The sequence below is a fragment of the Pseudorca crassidens genome, chromosome 4, assembly GCF_039906515.1.
Source record: "Pseudorca crassidens isolate mPseCra1 chromosome 4, mPseCra1.hap1, whole genome shotgun sequence".
Classification (NCBI taxonomy): Eukaryota; Metazoa; Chordata; class Mammalia; order Artiodactyla; family Delphinidae; genus Pseudorca; species Pseudorca crassidens.
In genome coordinates this window covers 30,280,983-30,300,628 of record NC_090299.1, presented here as the reverse complement: position 1 = coordinate 30,300,628, position 19,646 = coordinate 30,280,983, and the positions used below count along the sequence as shown (strand labels likewise).

At 36.4% G+C, this 19,646-nt stretch overlaps 1 protein-coding gene across 4 annotated transcripts in view; it reads left to right on the top strand.

Moving 5' to 3' along the window:
* The window catches only part of SEC24B (SEC24 homolog B, COPII coat complex component), a 93,635-nt gene that overhangs the window by 70,387 nt on the left and 3,602 nt on the right, over positions 1 to 19,646 (top strand). For all 4 annotated transcript variants that reach the window (XM_067735360.1, XM_067735359.1, XM_067735358.1 and 1 more), the window contains 13 exons: positions 600 to 709; positions 1,794 to 1,906; positions 3,400 to 3,518; positions 3,881 to 3,936; positions 4,174 to 4,380; positions 6,264 to 6,387; positions 6,795 to 6,953; positions 7,909 to 8,082; positions 8,716 to 8,826; positions 10,605 to 10,780; positions 11,383 to 11,520; positions 12,746 to 12,850; positions 13,636 to 13,728. In XM_067735360.1, coding sequence (XP_067591461.1) covers positions 600 to 709; positions 1,794 to 1,906; positions 3,400 to 3,518; positions 3,881 to 3,936; positions 4,174 to 4,380; positions 6,264 to 6,387; positions 6,795 to 6,953; positions 7,909 to 8,082; positions 8,716 to 8,826; positions 10,605 to 10,780; positions 11,383 to 11,520; positions 12,746 to 12,850; positions 13,636 to 13,728 — 1,685 coding nt within the window. The remainder of the gene's footprint in view (positions 1 to 599; positions 710 to 1,793; positions 1,907 to 3,399; positions 3,519 to 3,880; positions 3,937 to 4,173; positions 4,381 to 6,263; positions 6,388 to 6,794; positions 6,954 to 7,908; positions 8,083 to 8,715; positions 8,827 to 10,604; positions 10,781 to 11,382; positions 11,521 to 12,745; positions 12,851 to 13,635; positions 13,729 to 19,646) is intronic.

The following is a 19,646-nucleotide window of genomic DNA, read 5'->3' as shown; positions in this document are numbered from 1 at the left end:
CATGCCACTTTTAATGGAGAGAATACAGGCTAGGGACACTTCGTTTTGGCTGGCCAAGGGAATAATTGATAATGAGGAGAGTGACAGGGAGGGGAAAGTAAAAAGAATTCGTAAAACCAGCAGTGAAGGCCATGCAGATGAGATCATGCAGACTAATTATGCTTGACCCTGACAAGTTAAGGTTGTCTTTTGTTTGTACATTTGGTTCATTCAACTCAGTGTGGATCTCTGCCAGTATGTGTGAACACATGTGTGCATGTGTATCTGTTGTCCCCTTTAGTCATTCTTAGGTCCTCTTCGTATAATTGCTTTCGAATCTGTGTTTCTGTCTGATTTCTTTTCCATGTCATGTGATATAAGAAATAGGACACAAGCCTAAGAAGCAAGATTACTTGTATCCTGGTTTTCTCATCAGATTTCAGTAAATAAGTTTTTTATCCTTCCGGTTTATTTTTTTAAAGAGGGCTTAAGGCATTAGTTTTTATCATTAGATCTTCACAGAACTGTTGTAAACCTCATAAATATTGATGATAGAGGAGTTTATTTCTCGGCATGTATATGTGTTACTAAATTTGTACTGGATTCCTAATCTTATCTAGTTCCTGAAGAATTTATGTATAATCCCCTTACCCGATCTTATGGAGAGCCTCATAAACGGCCAGAAGTTCAGAATTCAACCGTGGAGTTCATTGCGTCTTCAGATTATATGGTAACTATTCAGTGTTAAAATTAGTCGTGGGATGCAATTGTATTGGTCATTTGTAATTTGCTGTTAAGTGAATTTTTGTCTAAATTTTGAAATTGTCCATAGTATGAATTTTTTGAAATAGTGCTGAAAGTTTATACTTAATAAATAGAAAGCTCTTTGTAAAGATTACTTGATCTCCTAGAAGAATGCAGTTATATCACTAAGAAACATCGGTAATGTTTCATGATGAGCACTAGCATCTACAATTTGTTGTCATTTTGATTTGATTACTTGCATGGAATGAATATAAATATTCTTTTTACCATTTTCCTTAAACAGAAAAACTCGTGTTTTTGCCAAAAACTGCCATTTTCACGCTCTTAAAGATACCACCATCTTACTGGTTCACCCAGTACAGATATCAAGATAAATGGATATTAACTTGCATCTGACTTTTCTCTTTCCACTTCATCATAAAATTCTACCTGTTTTTTAATTATACTGATTCTTCAGATCTCATTCTTCTTTTCCGCTTACAAAAACAAATTCTTCGCCTAAGTTCTGCTCATTTCTTTATTATTTCTACTCATTTAAAATATCTGTATAATAACTTGCATTTCTTCTGTGTCCTCACTTCCAATCTTTGTTGTCTGCATAAATGTAAAATGTTGCTAGTGGGAAAAGGTGAATAGGGACAGCTAATGTGTATGAAGTTCCTGGTGCTTGACCCATTTCCTTCTTTATTTCTGTGATTTTTTTTATGATCCTTTGTGTCCAATTTCGCATCTGCCCAACTACTGTTTTCTCATCTATTTCCATATTAATATATTTTCCATTTTAACTCATGGTCACTTTTACTCTCAGCTTCTTCTTCACAACTTATTATATTCCCAACTCTGTTCTGGCTCCTTAGGAATCAGTCTAATTGAAGTGGTGAAGTAAGAAGTAATCTTTAATTTTTAGCATATGACCTATATGATTCTTGATTGGCATATCTTCCTTTTTTTTTTTCCGAATACACTCAGTAAATATCCAGTAGTAGTTGTGATATAAAAAGAATAAATTATACCTACTAAATACGTTACATTATTTCTATTCCTTTCAGCTTCGTCCACCTCAACCAGCAGTTTACTTGTTTGTTTTAGATGTGTCTCATAATGCAGTGGAAGCTGGATATTTGACAATTTTGTGCCAGTCACTGTTAGAAAATCTAGACAAGTAAGAATTTTTTTTACTCATTTTGTGTGTGTGTGTGTGTGTGTGTGGTATGTGTGCGTGTATGAAGTGTTTATTAGCAATTTATGGGGTTGGTTTTTATTAAGTTTGATTTCATTCATTTGTCACTAAAAGAGTACGTCCTGGCTACTTTAGAATAAAGATCCTGCTACTTAGATTATTATGATTTATGACTTGATATCTGATTCTTAAAACCATAAAAGTTTTAATACTTGGTAAGGAATTTAGATCTCATCTAACTATCTCTCTGACTTAGCAGATCTGAGCACTGGGACTCAGAAAATTCAACTTAGCCAGGGTATCAAGAGAGAAATGAGAGAAATCTAGCTGTAATTTATGCCTGAGCAAGGAGTTTTTCATAAGATAGTTTAAAATGTGCTAATGAGAGAATGAGCCAAATAAAGGGAAGGAGGGAATTGATTTTGTGCTGAATATTTCAGGAAACCAGAAACTGAACAGGCGCATTAGTAAGGAGCTTTATTGTGGAAGTGGAAACAGAGTATGGCATAGGGTGCTTATACTTGGCTTTAATTCCTATCTGTGTGTCTACCAGTATTAGTCATGAAGGAGACCCGTAAATAACTTAAAAAATGAACCTTCCAAATCTCTGGAAAACAAAGTTGTTTATACATTTCTCTTTCTACTCCAACACTCATAAGAAATATGACTTAAGATTGTTAGTAAGAGTAGTTTCCTATTGCAGTGATTCTTGACAAGTGTAGAGGTGTAGGGGTGGTTATGTATGAATATTTTGTCAGAAGTACTAGGTTATTCCAAAAGGTTCTTTTCCCCCATCTTCCATTTGAGTTTGAGAGTCCTTGCTCTACTGAGTGCTAGCTGTTGCCACCATAATTGCATATCACTGATCTTGGCCTGTGAATAAACTGATAACATTGAGACATTCAAGATTAAAAACACCCATAGACATTAAATGATTTGCTTTTAGATTCTGTTAGTAACTTGGAGTTCTCATATTTTTATCCTTGATTGAAGCATTTGCCCTTTTTTAAGTCTCAAGTGCTTAATTCGGACATAACTTCAGCATTGTGTGGCAATGGAAGACCCTCTGCAAAGAAATAGTTTTGTTTTTTTGGTTTTTTTTGCGGTACGCGGGCCTCTCACTGCTGTGGTCTCTCCCGTTGCGGAGCACAGGCTCCGGACGCGCAGGCCCAGCGGCCATGGCTCACAGGCCCAGCCGCTCCGCGGCATGTGGGATCCTCCCGGACCGGGGCATGAACCCGTGTCCCCTGCATCGGCAGGCGGACTCCCAACCACTGCGCCACCAGGGAAGCCCCAAGAAACAGTTTTTAAGACTGAAGAGTTAGCTTGCTGGAAAAGTATATGAGAATATAGCCCTAGAAATAGGAGCCAGTCCAACAAAGATGAGCGACTGCAAATTCAGTGGACTATGCAAAGCCAAAAAGATAAAATTGGGAATGAAAAATAGTTTTTAAAATTATCATTTCTTTCTTTAGGCTTCCTGGAGATTCACGAACAAGAATAGGATTCATGACCTTTGATAGCACTATTCATTTCTACAATTTACAAGAAGGATTATCACAGCCTCAGATGTTGATTGTATCTGATATAGATGGTAAGCAGTGAATAAAATAAAACTGTTTATTAATAAAACAGAATTTTGGAATTAAGCCTACTTTATTTTACAGTACATCTTGTTGTAATGCTATATGGATAATTTAGCCTACTTTGGTATTTGTTTTAAAATAACTGTTTTCCTGGAAAATACTTGATTCTAAGTTTTTTATACCCATGTGTGTGTACTTATACATGCTCGAGCACACACACACATATAATACATACAGTGTATATATATATTTAATAAAGCAATATTATGGTACCCGTTAACATGTATGGCCTTAGAAAAACTAAGATTTTTTAATTCAAAATTCTTTTGGCTTATTTATCATTTGGTTAAAATATATGTTTTCCCTATAGATGTTTTTCTACCTACACCGGATAGCTTACTTGTGAATCTGTATGAAAGTAAAGAGGTGAGATTGATTTTTTTCTTAAAGTATTTCTCTTACTTCAACTGATTACTAAAATGCTGAACATGTGTTTACTTGGTGTATATTAACATTGCAGTAGACAATGTAGGTAGATATCTGTTGACTACTCACTTTACAGTCCTCCAAAATGCAGTGGCACATACTATACTCTGGAATGTTTTAAAGAATAATATTGCTTTGCCTTCTCAGTAATTCAATTTTTAATCTTTGTTTTCCCAGCTTATAAAAGACTTATTGAATGCATTACCAAATATGTTCACCAATACAAGAGAAACACACAGTGCCCTGGGTCCTGCGCTCCAGGCTGCCTTTAAATTAATGTCTCCAACAGGTGGCCGTGTGTCTGTATTTCAGACACAGTTACCTTCCTTGGGGGCAGGACTTCTGCAGTCCAGAGAAGATCCTAATCAGAGATCAAGCACAAAGGTATTTTATATTAGTTTCTCTGTCATATTTAAGATCGTGTCTTCTACCTCTATAGACTGTGTAATTGTTTGTTATTCTATTTTTCTACTTCATTGATAGTAAAAAAAAAAAGAAAGAAAATTGGTTTTCTTTTTAGAGAGTTTAATTCAATTATTGTTTTGTTTTTGTGTTGCAGTGTGTTCTTTTTATTACTTTGTTTACAAGTCATAGAAATTTAGAATTATCTACTCTAACCCTTTCATGTTACAAATGGGGAAACAGATTAAATGGTCTTGCCAAAAGTTATTAAGTATTTTATGGTAAAGATGTGACTTGATTTTCTGACTCCACTGCTCTTTTCTATTTCACAAGTGATAATACTTACTAAATCTGAGATATTATAATTTAACATGCACATACTAACAAACTTTTTTATTATAAAGGTAATATAAATCATTGTATAAAACTTGGAAAGTGGAAACAAATATAAGTCAATTATCTCACTGTCAGGATAATAACATTTAGTTATACAAATACAAATAAGCATAACTGGGTATCATACATTATTCTATATTTTTTAAATGACTTTTTTCATTGAAGGGTACATAGCATTTTCTGAGGTCCCTAAAAATTCTCCTGAAAAAAATATTTTTTAGTAAATGTGAAAAACTTGATTTAATTAATTGCCTGCTAGCTGTTGAATAGTTGTTGCCAGTGTTTTCACTATTAAAAAAAAAGAATATGAGGCTGAATATTACTAGGGTTTTACATGAAGATTTGGTCAGGGTATTTTAATCCCTATTTCAAATAATAAATGAACTGGGACAATGATTTTTGTTCTGTGCATAAGTTTTGTCTGACCTCAACTTATATATGTATGAAAATGCCATTACAACTAGTTATGAGTATGAATTAAACACGTTTAATAGTGTTATAAATCTTTAGCCACGTATTCGTTTTTTCCATAAGATAAATTCCTAGAAGTGAAATAATTGGATCAATGAGTATAAACTGTATTTAAATTACTATTGTATTCTACTTACTGGGGGTTTTATCAACCTGTACTCTTAAGGACTCATCTTCTAGCCACCATTAAGTATTGTTGCTTTTTTATTCTTTACCAATTTGCTAAAGAAGAATAGCACTATATTGTAATCCATTACAAAATACTGAGGTGTTTTGAACAGAGCAAAGTGTTTACTGATTCTTTGATACAGTTTTAGGGGTTTTTTTCTCATTTAACTTCCAGAAATGTTCTCTATCTGCCTGGGACTCAAAAGCTTAAGTATCTCCTCCGTTTTAAACTCTGATATAATAGTCATACACTATAGTTAAGAAGATTGAAACATTTTGTTGTGCAATGTAGCATAGTAATTAAGAACTTGGAGCCTGGCTCTTGCATTCTTAACTCTTCTCCGGTGCCACCTCCTCAGCTCAAGTGTCCTCATACCAACAGGAAAAACTTCCCTTAATCTGTTATTCTCTCATGTTGTTATGTAACAGTATATGTACAGTAATGGGTAACAGCACTCACTCTGGAGCCAGACTTCTTGGGTTTATTATATTCCAGCATCTACCACTGAATGACAATGTAATTGGTCGAGTTACATAATCATTTTTTTGGCCTCAGTTCTCTCATCTGTAAAATGTTGGTAACTCTATGAGATATATGTTATTATGAGGGTTAAATAATTTATATAAACATCTGTGCTGGCACATAAGTGCTTTATAAATGTTAGCGATTGTTATTATCCTCATAGGAAATTTGTGCCAACTACCCAGACATTTTAAAAACTCCTTAGTTTGATAGGGGGACAGAGGATATCCTCTTCCTTATTTTAACAGACAGAAATATATGCATAATTCAAGGTTTCTAGCTCTTACTTTATGACCTGTTGACTTAGGTTGTACAGCATCTTGGCCCTGCAACTGATTTTTATAAGAAACTTGCTTTAGATTGCTCAGGGCAGCAGACTGCAGTGGATCTGTTCCTTTTAAGTTCACAGTACTCTGATCTCGCTTCTCTAGGTAAGGAGATATCATTGTGTTTATCTGTTTACATAAACATTTTTAGCATATAATTAAATCTAAACTCTTTACTAAGAGTTCTCAATAGTTTGGGGAGAAAGATGTGAATTAGATAATGTGTATGAAAATTACCCGTAAACTTTAAAGCACTATACACATATAAAATGCTATTATGGGTTGTTGTTGTTTTTTTCAAATACAATTCCTTTACCATTCTGCTCAACAGTAAATTCATTATATATTTTACAAATGTTTGTGTTTCTCAGATATATATATTATCCCCATTTTGACCACTTTAGTTTTATTTCACTACGAGTTAGATTTCTTCATAATACAGAATGTGCACTGCTATTGGACAAGTAGAATATTATTGTTTCTGTAGCTAATACTTATATTTCTCTCTAAAGCTTGCATGTCCAAGTATTCTGCAGGGTGCATCTATTATTACCCATCTTTCCACTATACTCACAATCCTTCACAAGCAGAAAAGTTACAAAAAGATCTAAAACGATATCTCACAAGAAAAATTGGATTTGAAGCTGTTATGAGAATAAGGTGTACTAAAGGTATGAAATTATATAAATTATACTTTATATTATATACTTTTGTCAAAATTAATAAGCATTCATATACTGATGACCTTTGACTACCTATAATGATCATAAAGGATTTTCTGCTTGATCCAGTTAGCTATACCCTGTTTTAAATATAGTTATTAAATAATTGCCCAATTTTTTAAGCAATTTGAATAAGTGGGCAAAGGTAATGTTTTGCTTTATTAGAAAGAACCCAAGAGAAAGTCCACATTGGAGGTGATTTCAGAAGAATTTGAGGAATAGGGAAGATCTTAAGTGAAAATCGTCAGATTAATAATCTTTGCCTTCCTAATCATTCAAATGGTCTTCAATTTACATTATCTCTTTTATGTGAATGTTTGCTGGAGGGATTCTCATCCCTTATTTTAATTCCTAAGTAAGTTGTATAGTAACCTTCATTTGTTTAATTTTGTACGTTACGTCTTTTTTGTCTGACTTCAAATTACCTATAGGAAATTTTGTCTGACTTCAAATTACCTATAAGATCGTCAATACAAGTTAAATGTGTAGCCTCCTTTTAAATAACCTGCATTGGTGTTTTTGAATTGATATTTTAGAACCTCCACCAACAATCCAATACTACTCCCCAGTTATCCTTCTGATTCAAAATCAGAGATATTTTTTATTTTAAAAAGTAGCTTTAGGGCTTCCCTCGTGGCACAGTGGTTGGGAGTCTGCCTGCCGATGCAGGGGACACAGGTTTGTGCCCCGGTCCAGGAGGATCCCACATGCGTGGAGCGGCTGGGCCCGTGAGCCATGGCCGCTGAGCCTGCGCGTCCGGAGCCTGTGCTCCGCAGAGGGAGAGGCTACAGCAGTGAGAGGCCCGCATACCGCAATTAAAAAAAAAAAAAAAAAAAGTAGCTTTAGCCTGAGGTAAAGATACTAATGTTACCTCCTCTTTTATAACAAGTTTTCTCTTCTGTAGGTCTTTCCATGCACACTTTTCATGGAAACTTCTTCGTCCGTTCCACTGATTTGTTATCCCTCGCCAACATCAATCCTGATGCTGGATTTGCAGTACAGCTGTCAATTGAAGAAAGTTTGACGGATACTTCCTTAGTGTGCTTTCAGACAGCCCTGTTATATACATCAAGCAAGGGTAATGTTAACAGAAATGAAATATAACCTGCAACAGTAGTTCTCCCCTCCTTTCACGTGCTGGGAGAATAGGGAGAAAGAATGAACACCAGTGGGAAGTAATGGAATTTATATTAGTTAATCAAATATATGTTCCATTCTTTTTTTAATATTCATTTTTGAATCTTTAAAGATATCTTTTTTGACTTGTGGAAGATTCGTATTCTCAGGATCATGCTATTATAATAACTCATACTAAATCTACCTGTGTCATCCTGAGCATTATTTCTTTCCCCATAACATAAGAAATTCTGCACGGCACTTCAGACCTACATTTGTTATTTCATAGTCTAAGTTTTCTGATATTTTATTATGTTGCGTATAATTTAGAGTGAGTGATATTAAGATAAAACCAGAACCTAATGTTCGACTATATAAAAAATATATGTTCATAGTCTTTGTTCAGATTTGGAGAATGTTTAATTTTCTTTAAAACATCTTTATTGTAAAACTTTGTTTTTGTGTTTCAAAATCAAAATTAAATGGTTATTTAATACAATCAAAACAATAGCTTGAATAATATTTTGACCTGTCTGCTTTCTTTCTTTCTTGGTCTAATGTATTTTGCAATGACATGGATCCATCCTTTCATTAGGTGAGCGGAGAATTAGAGTGCACACACTTTGCTTGCCAGTGGTCAGTTCGCTAGCAGATGTATACGCAGGGGCTGATGTACAAGCTTCCATCTGCCTCCTGGCAAACATGGGTGAGTAAAAAAGTGAAGCAACAGGTGAAATATATTTTCCTGTCCTAAAAACTGAAACCTGGGCATTTTTTTTACCCTAGAAATCCCTTATTTAAAAAGTATATGTTTTGGGCTTCCCTGGTGGCGCAGTGGTTGAGAGCCCGCCTGCCGTTGCAGGGGACACGGGTTCATGCCCCAGTCCGGGAAGATCCCACATGCCGCAGAGTGGCTAGGCCCGTGAGCCATGGCCTCTGAGCCTGCGTGTCCGGAGCCTGTGCTCCGCAACGGGAGAGGCCACGACAGTGCGAGACCCGCATAACGCAAAAAAAAAAAAAAAAGTATATGTTTTACATTTTCATTTGCAACAGTGTGAATTGGACTGTTCTTATATTTCTTATTAATTCTTTAGTTTAAAAATTATGTGTGGGATTCATAATCACTAATAACTGGTAACAACTCAAATGTTTTTCAAATGGTGAATGCGTGAACAAATTATGGTACATCCGTATAATGGAATATAACTCGGCAATAAAAAGGAATTAACTGCTGATATGTGAATGGGTGTGACTCTCAAAGGCATTATGCTAAGTGAAAGAAGCTAGACTCAAAAGACTACATACATATGATTCCATTTATATGACATTCTGGAAAAGTGAGAATTACGGGAATGAAGAATAGATAGTGATTATCAGGGTTGGTAGCAGGGGGAGGATTTCACTACAAAGGGGCAGCCACAGGGGATACTTTTAGAATGATGGATCTTGATTGTGGCAGTGATTACATGGCTATGCATTTGACATACATATATGACACTCTGAAAAGTAAATGTTACTATATGTAAGTTTAAAAACTCCTTTGGAGAATTAGTATAACAGTGTTTTGTTTTTAATGAATTTACCTTTTAGATGAATGTAGAGGTAAAATGAACCTTGTTATTTTCCACGTATTCCTGGAGAGAGATAAACATTATTACTCGTTTTGGGAAAAAGTTTAATAACATTTACTAAGTATCCCAATATCTTAATTATCATTTTTATCCTACATTTCAAATTAATTATACTGTAACTATTTTTCAATAATTGTTTTATTTTTAATATTTGGGCATTTGTATCTCTGTTTTACTAAAATATGTACCTGGAGGAAAATAAGTTCCACACTGATATCTGGCTCTTCATTGTCTATATTTAGGGAACCTGTGTTTAGTTTGCCCTCTTTTTTTGTTGACCAAGGAATGCTTTGACAGAGAAGATATTAGAGGATCGTAAGGGATAATTCAGGTTGCAGAACTTGCATTGTTTATGCAGAAAAGAACGATGCTTTATACACGTGACTTCTGTTTGAGTAATGAAAAGATACCCAGAGCTTTCTCAGAAGCAGATGGATGGTACATCTTCTCTAATATCAATAGCAATTAAGTGTTTTTAGACTTAAAAAGATTAAAACAAAAAGGTCCAAAACAATCTAGATTTGTTCTGATTGTCAGATTTATTCAGATTTAGTTCCCAAATTGTCTAATGAGCAGATTTTTTTTTTTTTTAATGGCTGCACTGCACGGCATATACATGATCTTAGCTACCCAGCCAGAGGTTGAACCCACACCCCCTGCAGTGGAAGGCTTAACCACTGGACTGCTGGGGAAGTGCCCAGATGCTTTTAAATTGAGGGAGCAAGTGAAATGTATTTTTCTAACCTAAAAATGGAATTTTTGTTGCTTTCTTAAATATTGCATGTAAATTGTATCTCATAGTATTCATTGGCATCTAATGATTAAATTCTTTTTCATTTTGGTTGCTTTATAGCTGTGGATCGATCAATTTCATCAAGTCTATCAGATGCAAGAGATGCCTTAGTGAACGCTGTGGTGGATTCATTATCTGCATACGGCTCAACTGTCTCAAATTTACAGCACTCTGGGTTGATAGCACCCAGCTCCCTCAAGTTGTTTCCTCTCTATGTTTTGGCCCTTCTCAAGCAGGTAGTTCTCTATATACTGTTAGATTTAATAAAGTCTTTTGAAATTCTTGATACATACGTGAAAAATGAAACCTAGGTTTTCTGAGGGATTTTAAATATTTGATTAGCCAATTATACAGCTTAGCATTGGAAAAGTTTTGAACAGGAAAAGGTGAGTGGGAAATGATGGTATACAAATACATGATGTGTCTCATACAGCCATATGCTCTCAGTCTAACATGTGGGAGCAGCTTGAATAATGGTGTGCGTATAGCGCACTCGTAGTGTGTGCTCCTGGAAAGAGACTTGACTGTTCATGGAACATCTTCCCAAGTCTTAGGCACCACAATAGGTGTTATATATACATCATCTTATTTAATCCTTACAGCAGCCTAGAGAGGTGAGTAGTATTTTCCCTGTTTTTCTTATGATGACAGTATAGCTTTGAGAAGCTGAGTTACTTGCTCACATACCTACCTATTGAATGTCAGAGCTGAAAATTGAATCCAGGCCTGTCTGCTTTGAAGGCTGCGCTTTTTCCATGACTGATGGTATATATTTGTTTTAATATTTGTCCACTATATTTATGTTTTACTGAAAAATGTGTATCGTTTTTCCATGTAGAAAGCATTTAGAACTGGTACAAGCACACGCCTGGATGATCGTGTATATGCCATGTGTCAGATAAAGTGTCAGCCACTTGTTCATCTAATGAAAATGATTCATCCCAACCTATACAGGATAGACAGGCTGACAGATGAGGTATGATTTTTTTTTCAATGTGTTTGAAACTTTTTAATTTAAATTTATTTGGGTGTCTTGATTCTACAGCTAAGGTAGTAATGTATTATTAACAATTTCTTCCATCTGTTTTTCCCCTGTGGTAATAATACATTAAATAAGGACACTAACTATGGATTTGATTGGACAATATGACTGTTAGATACTGTCATAGTTACAGAGTTTTCAAAAATAGTTTCATATGGGAAGTAATTCACCTTGTGGGTTTGCTTACATTTACTGCATAGGTATGCTGTAGAGTGGGCAGTTCCATCTATATTTTGAAGATATTGACTGTTTCTGATGTGATCGGAGTGAAACTTTGATTATATTATTGTAAACCAAATCTGGTATCCAACAGTATTTTTTTTTTTTTTGCGGTATGCGGGCCTCTCACTGTTGTGGCCTCTCCCGCTGCGGAGCACAGGCTCCGGACGCGCAGGCCCAGCGGCCATGGCTCACGGGCCCAGCCGCTCTGCGGCATGTGGGATCCTCCCGGACCGGGACACGAACCCGTGTCCCCTGCATCGGCAGGCGGGCTCTCAACCACTGCACCACCAGGGAAGCCCCAACAGTATTTTTAATATGCAAATATGTAATGTCATTTTTCTTCCTTGTGTTAAAATTCTGCTATTTGGAGTCATCTCTGTATTTTGTTACTAGAGGAATGTAAAAAAGTCCTTTGCAGCAGATTTAGTAGTCATACTTTTAACATATCCTGATCCCAGAAGGGAAGGAAATGGACAGGTCATTTTACATATTCATGTTTTTATCTTTTAAATTTGAATACATTCAAGAGTCTTTTAATTTAAATACATCTGAGCACCTTGATTCTACAGCCAAGGTGGTAATGTATTATCAATATAGTTGGCCCTTGAACAGCGAGGCGGTTAGGGGCACCAACCCCTGTGCAATTGAAAATCTGTGTTTAACTTTATAGTCAGTCCTCTGTGTCCTCTGTTCTGTATTCAACCAACTGCAGATCATGTAGTACTGTAGTATTTATTTACTTATTGAAAAGAACTGCATATAGGTGGACCCATGTAGTTCAAACCCATGTTGTTCAAAGGTCAACTGTAATTTTTTGCATCCTACAAAATTCTCAAGTATCATTTTTCAGTATTTCATAAAGAGCTAGTGGCAATTAGCTTCCAGCCTGTAATAATAGTAATGTAAGTACATTCACATTCCATCTTTTTCTTTTCAGGGTGCAATACACGTTAATGACAGGGTGGTACCTCAGCCACCTCTTCAAAAATTGTCTGCAGAGAAACTGACACGAGACGGTGCTTTCCTTATGGACTGTGGCTCTGTAAGCACCCACTACTGACAAAAGCTTAACACTTCCAGCTGGCAAAAGGAGAAACACTTACAGGGTCCAGCTCTGTTATCACAGATCAGGCAATGAAAGGTGGATTAGGAACTCAAAGGCAGTAAATTGGTAACTGGCACAGGTGGTCAATTTATTTAAGAGGAGTAAAGAGATAAATTCCTGTCTTCAACTATTTTACCATCAAGAATCATAAAATTCAAAGGGACCTCAAGAATTTATCTAGTTTAACTTGATCCATTGTCTGAAATGCCATTAATAATTAGGAGTTCAGGAGAGATCATTGGACAGGGTGATGGTGAAGGGTGTCAGAATGGGCAAGATGGCTTCATAAATGATTCCTTGTGAGCAGGAAAGGGATTCTGATAGCCACAGTATGGGGTGGGGCAGGAATAGGGTAGGGGTGGGAGGCATTAGTTGAAGTACAGAGACAGTAATTGAAATGATGGAACTAGTGGGTAGGAAATAGAGAAAGTCAGTTATCCTGGTTGAAGCATTACATTCGTGTTGGGAAAAAGGTAAGGAAAGCAGTAAAATATATTTTATGAGAAGCCTTGACATTTAAGCAGAGAAGATATGAACCACTCTAGATTCCTGAATGTAGATTCCAAATGTGCCAGTTACAGTTTTCCTTTTTTACTTTCATGTTTGTTCGTACTTGATTTGAGTTAGTATACTTTGCCTCTTTTATGCTTGATAATTTTGAGAAAAGTAGCTATATTGGGTTTCTGCTTAGGGAGTTTTAATAATTTTGTTGTTATTTTTAGGTTTTTTACATTTGGGTTGGAAAAAGCTGTGACAGTAACTTTATAGAGGATGTGCTCGGGTATCCGAATTTTGCATCAATACCACAGAAAATGGTCAGTGGATTTTGTGTACTTGTTTAAAATTTATTTTGTGAGATAAAATTCCCATGAGTCACATTTTAACCATTTTAAAGTGTACAGTGCATTAGTTTTTAGTATATTCACAATGTTTACAACCACTTCCAGTATCTAATTTCAGAGCATTCACCTCAAAAAGAAACCTATATCCCCCAGTTATTCCTTTCTTTTTTTTTTATTTTTGAATTTTATTTTATTTATTTTTTTATACAGCAGGTTCTTATTAGTCATCAGTTTTATACACATCAGTGTATAAATGTCAATCCCAATCGCCCAATTCATCCCACCACCACCACCATCCCCCCGCCGCTTCCCTGCTTGGTGTCCATACGATTATTCTCTACATCCGTGTCTCAACTTCTGCCCTGCAAACCGGTTCAGCTGTACCATTTTTCTAGATTCCACCTACATGCGTTAATATACAATATTTGTTTTTCTCTTTCTGACTTACTTCACTCTGTATGACGGTCTCTAGATCTATCCACGTCTCTACAAATGACCCAATTTCGTTCCTTCTTATGACTAATATTCCATGGTATATATGTACCACATCTTTATCCATTCGTCTGTCAATGGGAATTTAGGTTTCTTCCATAATCTGGCTATTGTAAATAGTGCTGCAGTGAACATTGGGGTGCATGTGTCTTTTTGAATTATGGTTTTCTCTGGGTATATGCCCAGTAGTGGGATTGCTGAAGCATATGGTAATTATATTTTTAGTTTTTTAAGGAACCTCCATACTGTTCTCCAGACTGGCTGTATCAATTTACATTCCCACCAACAGTGCAAGAGGGTTCCCTTTTCTCCACACCCTCTCCAGCATTTGTTGTTTGTAGATTTTCTGAAGGTGCCCATTCTAACTGGTGTGAGGTGATACCTCATTGTAGTTTTGATTTGCATTTCTCTAATAATTAGTGATCTTGAGCAGCATTTCACGTGCTTCTTGGCCATCTCTATGTCTTCTTTGGAGAAATGTCTATTTAGGTCTTCTGCCCATTTTTGGATTAGGTTGTTTGTTTTTTTAATATTGAGCTACATGAGCTGTTTATATATTTTGGGGATTAATCCTTTGTCTGTTGATTCACTTGCAAATATTTTCTCCTATTCTGAGGGTAGTCTTTTCACCTTGTTTATGGTTTCCTTTGCTGTGCAAAAGCTTTTAAGTTTCATTAGGTCCCATTTGTTTATTTTTGTTTTTATTTCCATTACTCTAGGAGGTGGATCAAAAAAGATCTTGCAGTGATTTATGCCAAAGAGTGTCTTCCTATGTTTTCCACTAAGAGTTTTATAGTGTCCAGTCTTACATTTAAGTCTCTAATCCATTTTGAGTTTATTTTTGTGTATGGTGTTAGGGAGTGTTCTAATTTCATTCTTTTACATGTAGCTGTTCAGTTTTCCCAGCACCACTAATTGAAGAGACTGTCTTTTCTCCATTGTATGTCCTTGCCTCCGTGTCATAGATTAGTTGTCCATAGGAGCGTGGGTTTCTCTCTGGGCTTTCTATCTTGTTCCATTGATCTGTGTTTCTTTTTTTGTGCCAGTACCATATTGTCTTGATTACTGTAGCTTTGTAGTATAGTCTGAAGTCAGGGAGTCTGATTCCTCCAGCTCCATTTTTTTCCCTCAAGACTGCTTTGGCTCTTCAGGGTCTTTTGTGTCTCCATCCAAATTTTAAGATTTTTTGTTCCAGTCCCATATAAAATACCACTGGTACTTTGATAGGGATTGCTTAGATTCTGTAGATTGCTTTGGGTAGTACAGTCATTTTCACAATATTGATTCTTCCAATCCAAGAACATGGTATATCTCTCCATCTGTTCGTATCATCTTTAATTTCTTTCATCAGTGTCTTATAGTTTTCTGCGTACAGGTCTTTTGTCTCGCTAGGTAGTTTTATTCCTAGATATTTTATTCTTTTTGTTGCAGTGGTAAATGGGAGTGTTTCCTTAATTTCTCTTTCAGATTTTTCATCATTAGTGTATAGGAATGCAAGAGATTTCTGTGCATTAATCTTGTATCCTGCAACTTTACCAAATTCATTGATTAGCTCTAGTAGTTTTCTGGTGGCATCTTTAGGATTCTCTATGTATAGTATCATGTCATCTGCAAACAGTGACAGTTTTACTTCTTCTTTTCCAATTTGTATTCCTTTTATTTCTTTTTCTTCTCTGATCACAGTGGCTAGGACTTCCAAAACTATATTGAATACTAGTAGTGAGAGTGGACATCCTTGTCTTGTTCCTGATCTTAGAGGAAATGCTTTCAGTTTTTCACCATTGAGAATGATGTTTGCTGTGGGTTTGTCTGGACTTTAATATGGACTTTATTATGTTGAGGTAGGTTCCCTCTCTGCCCACTTTCTGAAGAGTTTTTATCATAAATGGGTGTTGAATTGTATCGAAAGCTTTTCCTGCATATGTTGAGATGATCATATGGTTTTTATTCTTCAATTTGTTAATATGGTGTATCACATTGATTGATTTATGTGTATAGAAGAATCCTTGCATCCCTGGAATAAATCCCACTTGATCATGGTGTATGGTCCTTTTAATGTGTTGTTGGATTTTGTTTGCTAGTATTTTGTCTAGGATTTTTGCATCTATAATCATCAGTGATATTGGCCTGTAATTTTCTTATTTTGTAGTATCTTTGTCTACTTTTGGTATCAGGGTGATGGTGGCCTCATAGAATGAGTTTGGGAGTCTTCCTTCCTATGGAATTTTTTGGAAGAGTTTGAGAAGGATAGGTGTTAGCTCTTCTCTAAATGTTTGATAGAATTCACCTGTGAAGCCATCTGGTCCTGGACTTCTGTTTGTTAGAAGATTCTTAATCACAGTTTCAATTTCATTACTTGTGATTGGTGTGTTCATATTTTCTATTTCTTCCTGGTTCATTCTTGGAAGGTTATACCTTTCTAAGAATTTGTCCATTTCTTCCAGGTTGTCCATTTTATTGGCATAGAGCTGCTTGTAGTAGTCTCTTAGGATGCTTTGTATTTCTGCGGTGTCTGTTGTAACTTCTCCTTTTTCATTTCTAATTTTATTGATTTGAGTCCTCTCCCTCTTTTTCTTGATGAATCTGGCTAATGGTTTATCAATTTTGTTTATCTTCTCAAAGAACCAGCTTTTAGTTTTATTGATCTTTGCTATAGTTTTCTTTGTTTCTATTTCATTTATTCCTGCTCTGATATTTATGATTTCTTTCCTTCTGCTAACTTCGGGTTTTGTTTGTTCTTCTTTCTCTAGTTCCTTTAGGTGTAAGGTTAGATTGTTTATTTGACATTTTTCTTGTTTCGTGAGGTAGGCTCGTATAGCTATAAACTTCCCTCTTAGAACTGCTTTTGCTGCATCCCAAAGGTTTTGGATCGTCATGTTTTCATTGTCATTTGTCTCTAGGTATTTTTTGATTTCCTCTTTGATTTCTTCAGTGATCTCCTGGTTATTTAGTAACGTATTGTTTAGCCGCCATGTGTTTGGTTTTTTACGTTTTTTTCCCTGTAATTCACTTCTAGTCTCATAGCGTTGTGTTCAGAAAAGATGCTTGATATGATTTCAGTTTTCTTAAATTTACTGTGGCTTGATGTGTAACCCAAGATGTGATCTATCCTGGAGAATGTTCCATGCACACTTGAGAAGAAAGTTTAATCTGCTCTTTTTGGATGGAATGTCCTATAAATATCAATTAAATCTATCTGGTCTGCTGTGTCATTTAAAGCTTCTGTTTCCTTAATTATTTTCATTTTGGATGATCTGTCATTTGGTGTAAGTGAGGTGTTAATGTCTCCCACTATTATTGTGTTACTGTTGATTTCCTCTTTTATAGCTGTTAGCAGTTGCCTTATGTATTGAGGTGCTCCTTTGTTGGGTGCATGTATATTTATAATTGTTGTCTCTTCTTCTTGGATTGATCCCTTGATCATTATGTAGTGTCCTTCCTTGTCTCTTGTAACATTCTTTATTTTAAAGTCTATTTTATCTGATATGAGTATAGTTACTCCAGCTTTCTTTTGATTTCCATTTGCATGGAATATCTTTTTCCATCCCCTCACTTTCAGTCTGTATGTGTCCCTAGATCTGAAGTGGATCTCTTGTAGACAGCATATATATGGGTCTTATTTTTGTATCCATTCAGCAAGCCTGTGTCTTTTGGTTGGAGCATTTAATCCATTCATGTTTAAGGTAATTATCGATATGTATGTTCCTATGACCATTTTCTTAATTGTTTTGGGTTTGTTTTTGTAGGTCCTTTTCTTCTCTTGTGTTTCCCACTTAGAGAAGTTCCTTTAGCTTTTGTTGTAGAGCTTGGTTTGGTGGTGTTGAATTCTCTTAGCTTTTGCTTGTCTGTAAAGCTTTTGATTTCTCCATTGAATCTGAATGAGATCCTTGCCGGGTAGAGTAATCTTGGTTGTAGTTTCTTCCTTTGCATCACTTTAAGTATATCATGCCACTTCATTCTTGCTTGTAGAGTTTGTGCTGAGAAATCGGCTGTTAACCTTATGGGATTTCCCTTGTATGTTATTTGTCGTTTTTCCCTTGCTGCTTTCAATAATTTTTCTGTGTCTTTAATTTTTGCCAAGTTGATTACTATGTGTCTCGGTGTGCTTCTCCTTGGGTTTATCCTGTATGGGACGCTCTGCACTTCCTGGACTTGGGTGGCTGTTTCCTTTCCCATGTTAGTGAAGTTTTCGATTATAATCTCTTCAAATATTTTCTTGGATCCTTTCTCTGTCTCTTCTCCTTCTGGGACCCCTATAATGCGAATGTTGGTACATTTAATGTTGTCCCAGAAGTCTCTTAGGCTGTTTTCATTTCTTTTTTCTTATTCTGTTCTGCAGCAGTGAATTCCACCATTCTGTCTTCCAGGTCACTTATCCATTCTTCTGCCTCAGTTATTCTGCTATTGATTTCTTCTAGTGTAGTTTTCATTTCAGTTATTGTATTGTTCAACTCTGTTTGTTTGTTCTTTAATTCTGCTAGGTCTTTGTTAAACATTTGTTGCATCTTCTCGATCTTTGCCTCCATTCTTTTTCCGAGGTCCTGGATCATCTTCACTATCATTATTCTGAATTCTTTTTCTGGAAGGTTGCCTATCTCCACTTCATTTAGTTGTTTTTCTGGGGTTTTTTCTTGTTCCTTCATCTGGCACATAGCCCTCTGCCTTTTCATCTTGTCTTTCTTTCTGTGAATGTGGTTTTCCTTCCACAGGCTGCAAAATTGTTGTTCTTCTTGCTTCTGCTCTCTGCCCTCTGGTGGATGAGGCTATCTAAGAGGCTTGTGCAAGTTTCCTGATGGGAGGGTCTGGTGGTGGGTAGAGCTGGCTGTTGCTCTGGTGGGCAGAGCTCAGTAAAACTTTAATCCGCTTGACTGCTGATGGGTGGGGCTGGGTTCCCTCTCTGTTGGTTGTTTGACCTAAGGCAACCCAACACTGGAGCCTACCTGGGCTCTTTGCTGAAGCTAATGGCAGACTCTGGGAGGGCTCACACCAAGGAGTACTTTCCAGAACTTCTGCTACCAGTGTCCTTGTCCCCACGGTGAGCCACAGCCACCACCCGCCTCTTCAGGAGACCTTCCAATACTAGCAGGTAGGTCTGGTTCAGTTTCCTCTGGAGTCACTGCTCGTTCCCCTGGGTCCTGATGCGCACAGTACTTTGTGTGTGCTCTCCAAGAGTGGTGTCTGTTTCCCCCAGTCCTGTTGAAGTCCTGCAATTGAATCCCACTAGACTTCAAAGTCTGATTCTCCAGGAATTTCTCCTCCCATTGCCAGACCCCCAGGTTGGAAAGCCTGACTTGGGGCTCAGAGCCTTCACTCCAGTGGGTGGACTTCTGTGGTATAAGTGTTCTCCAGTCTGTGAGTCACCCACCCAGCAGTTATGGGATTTGATTTTACTGCGATTG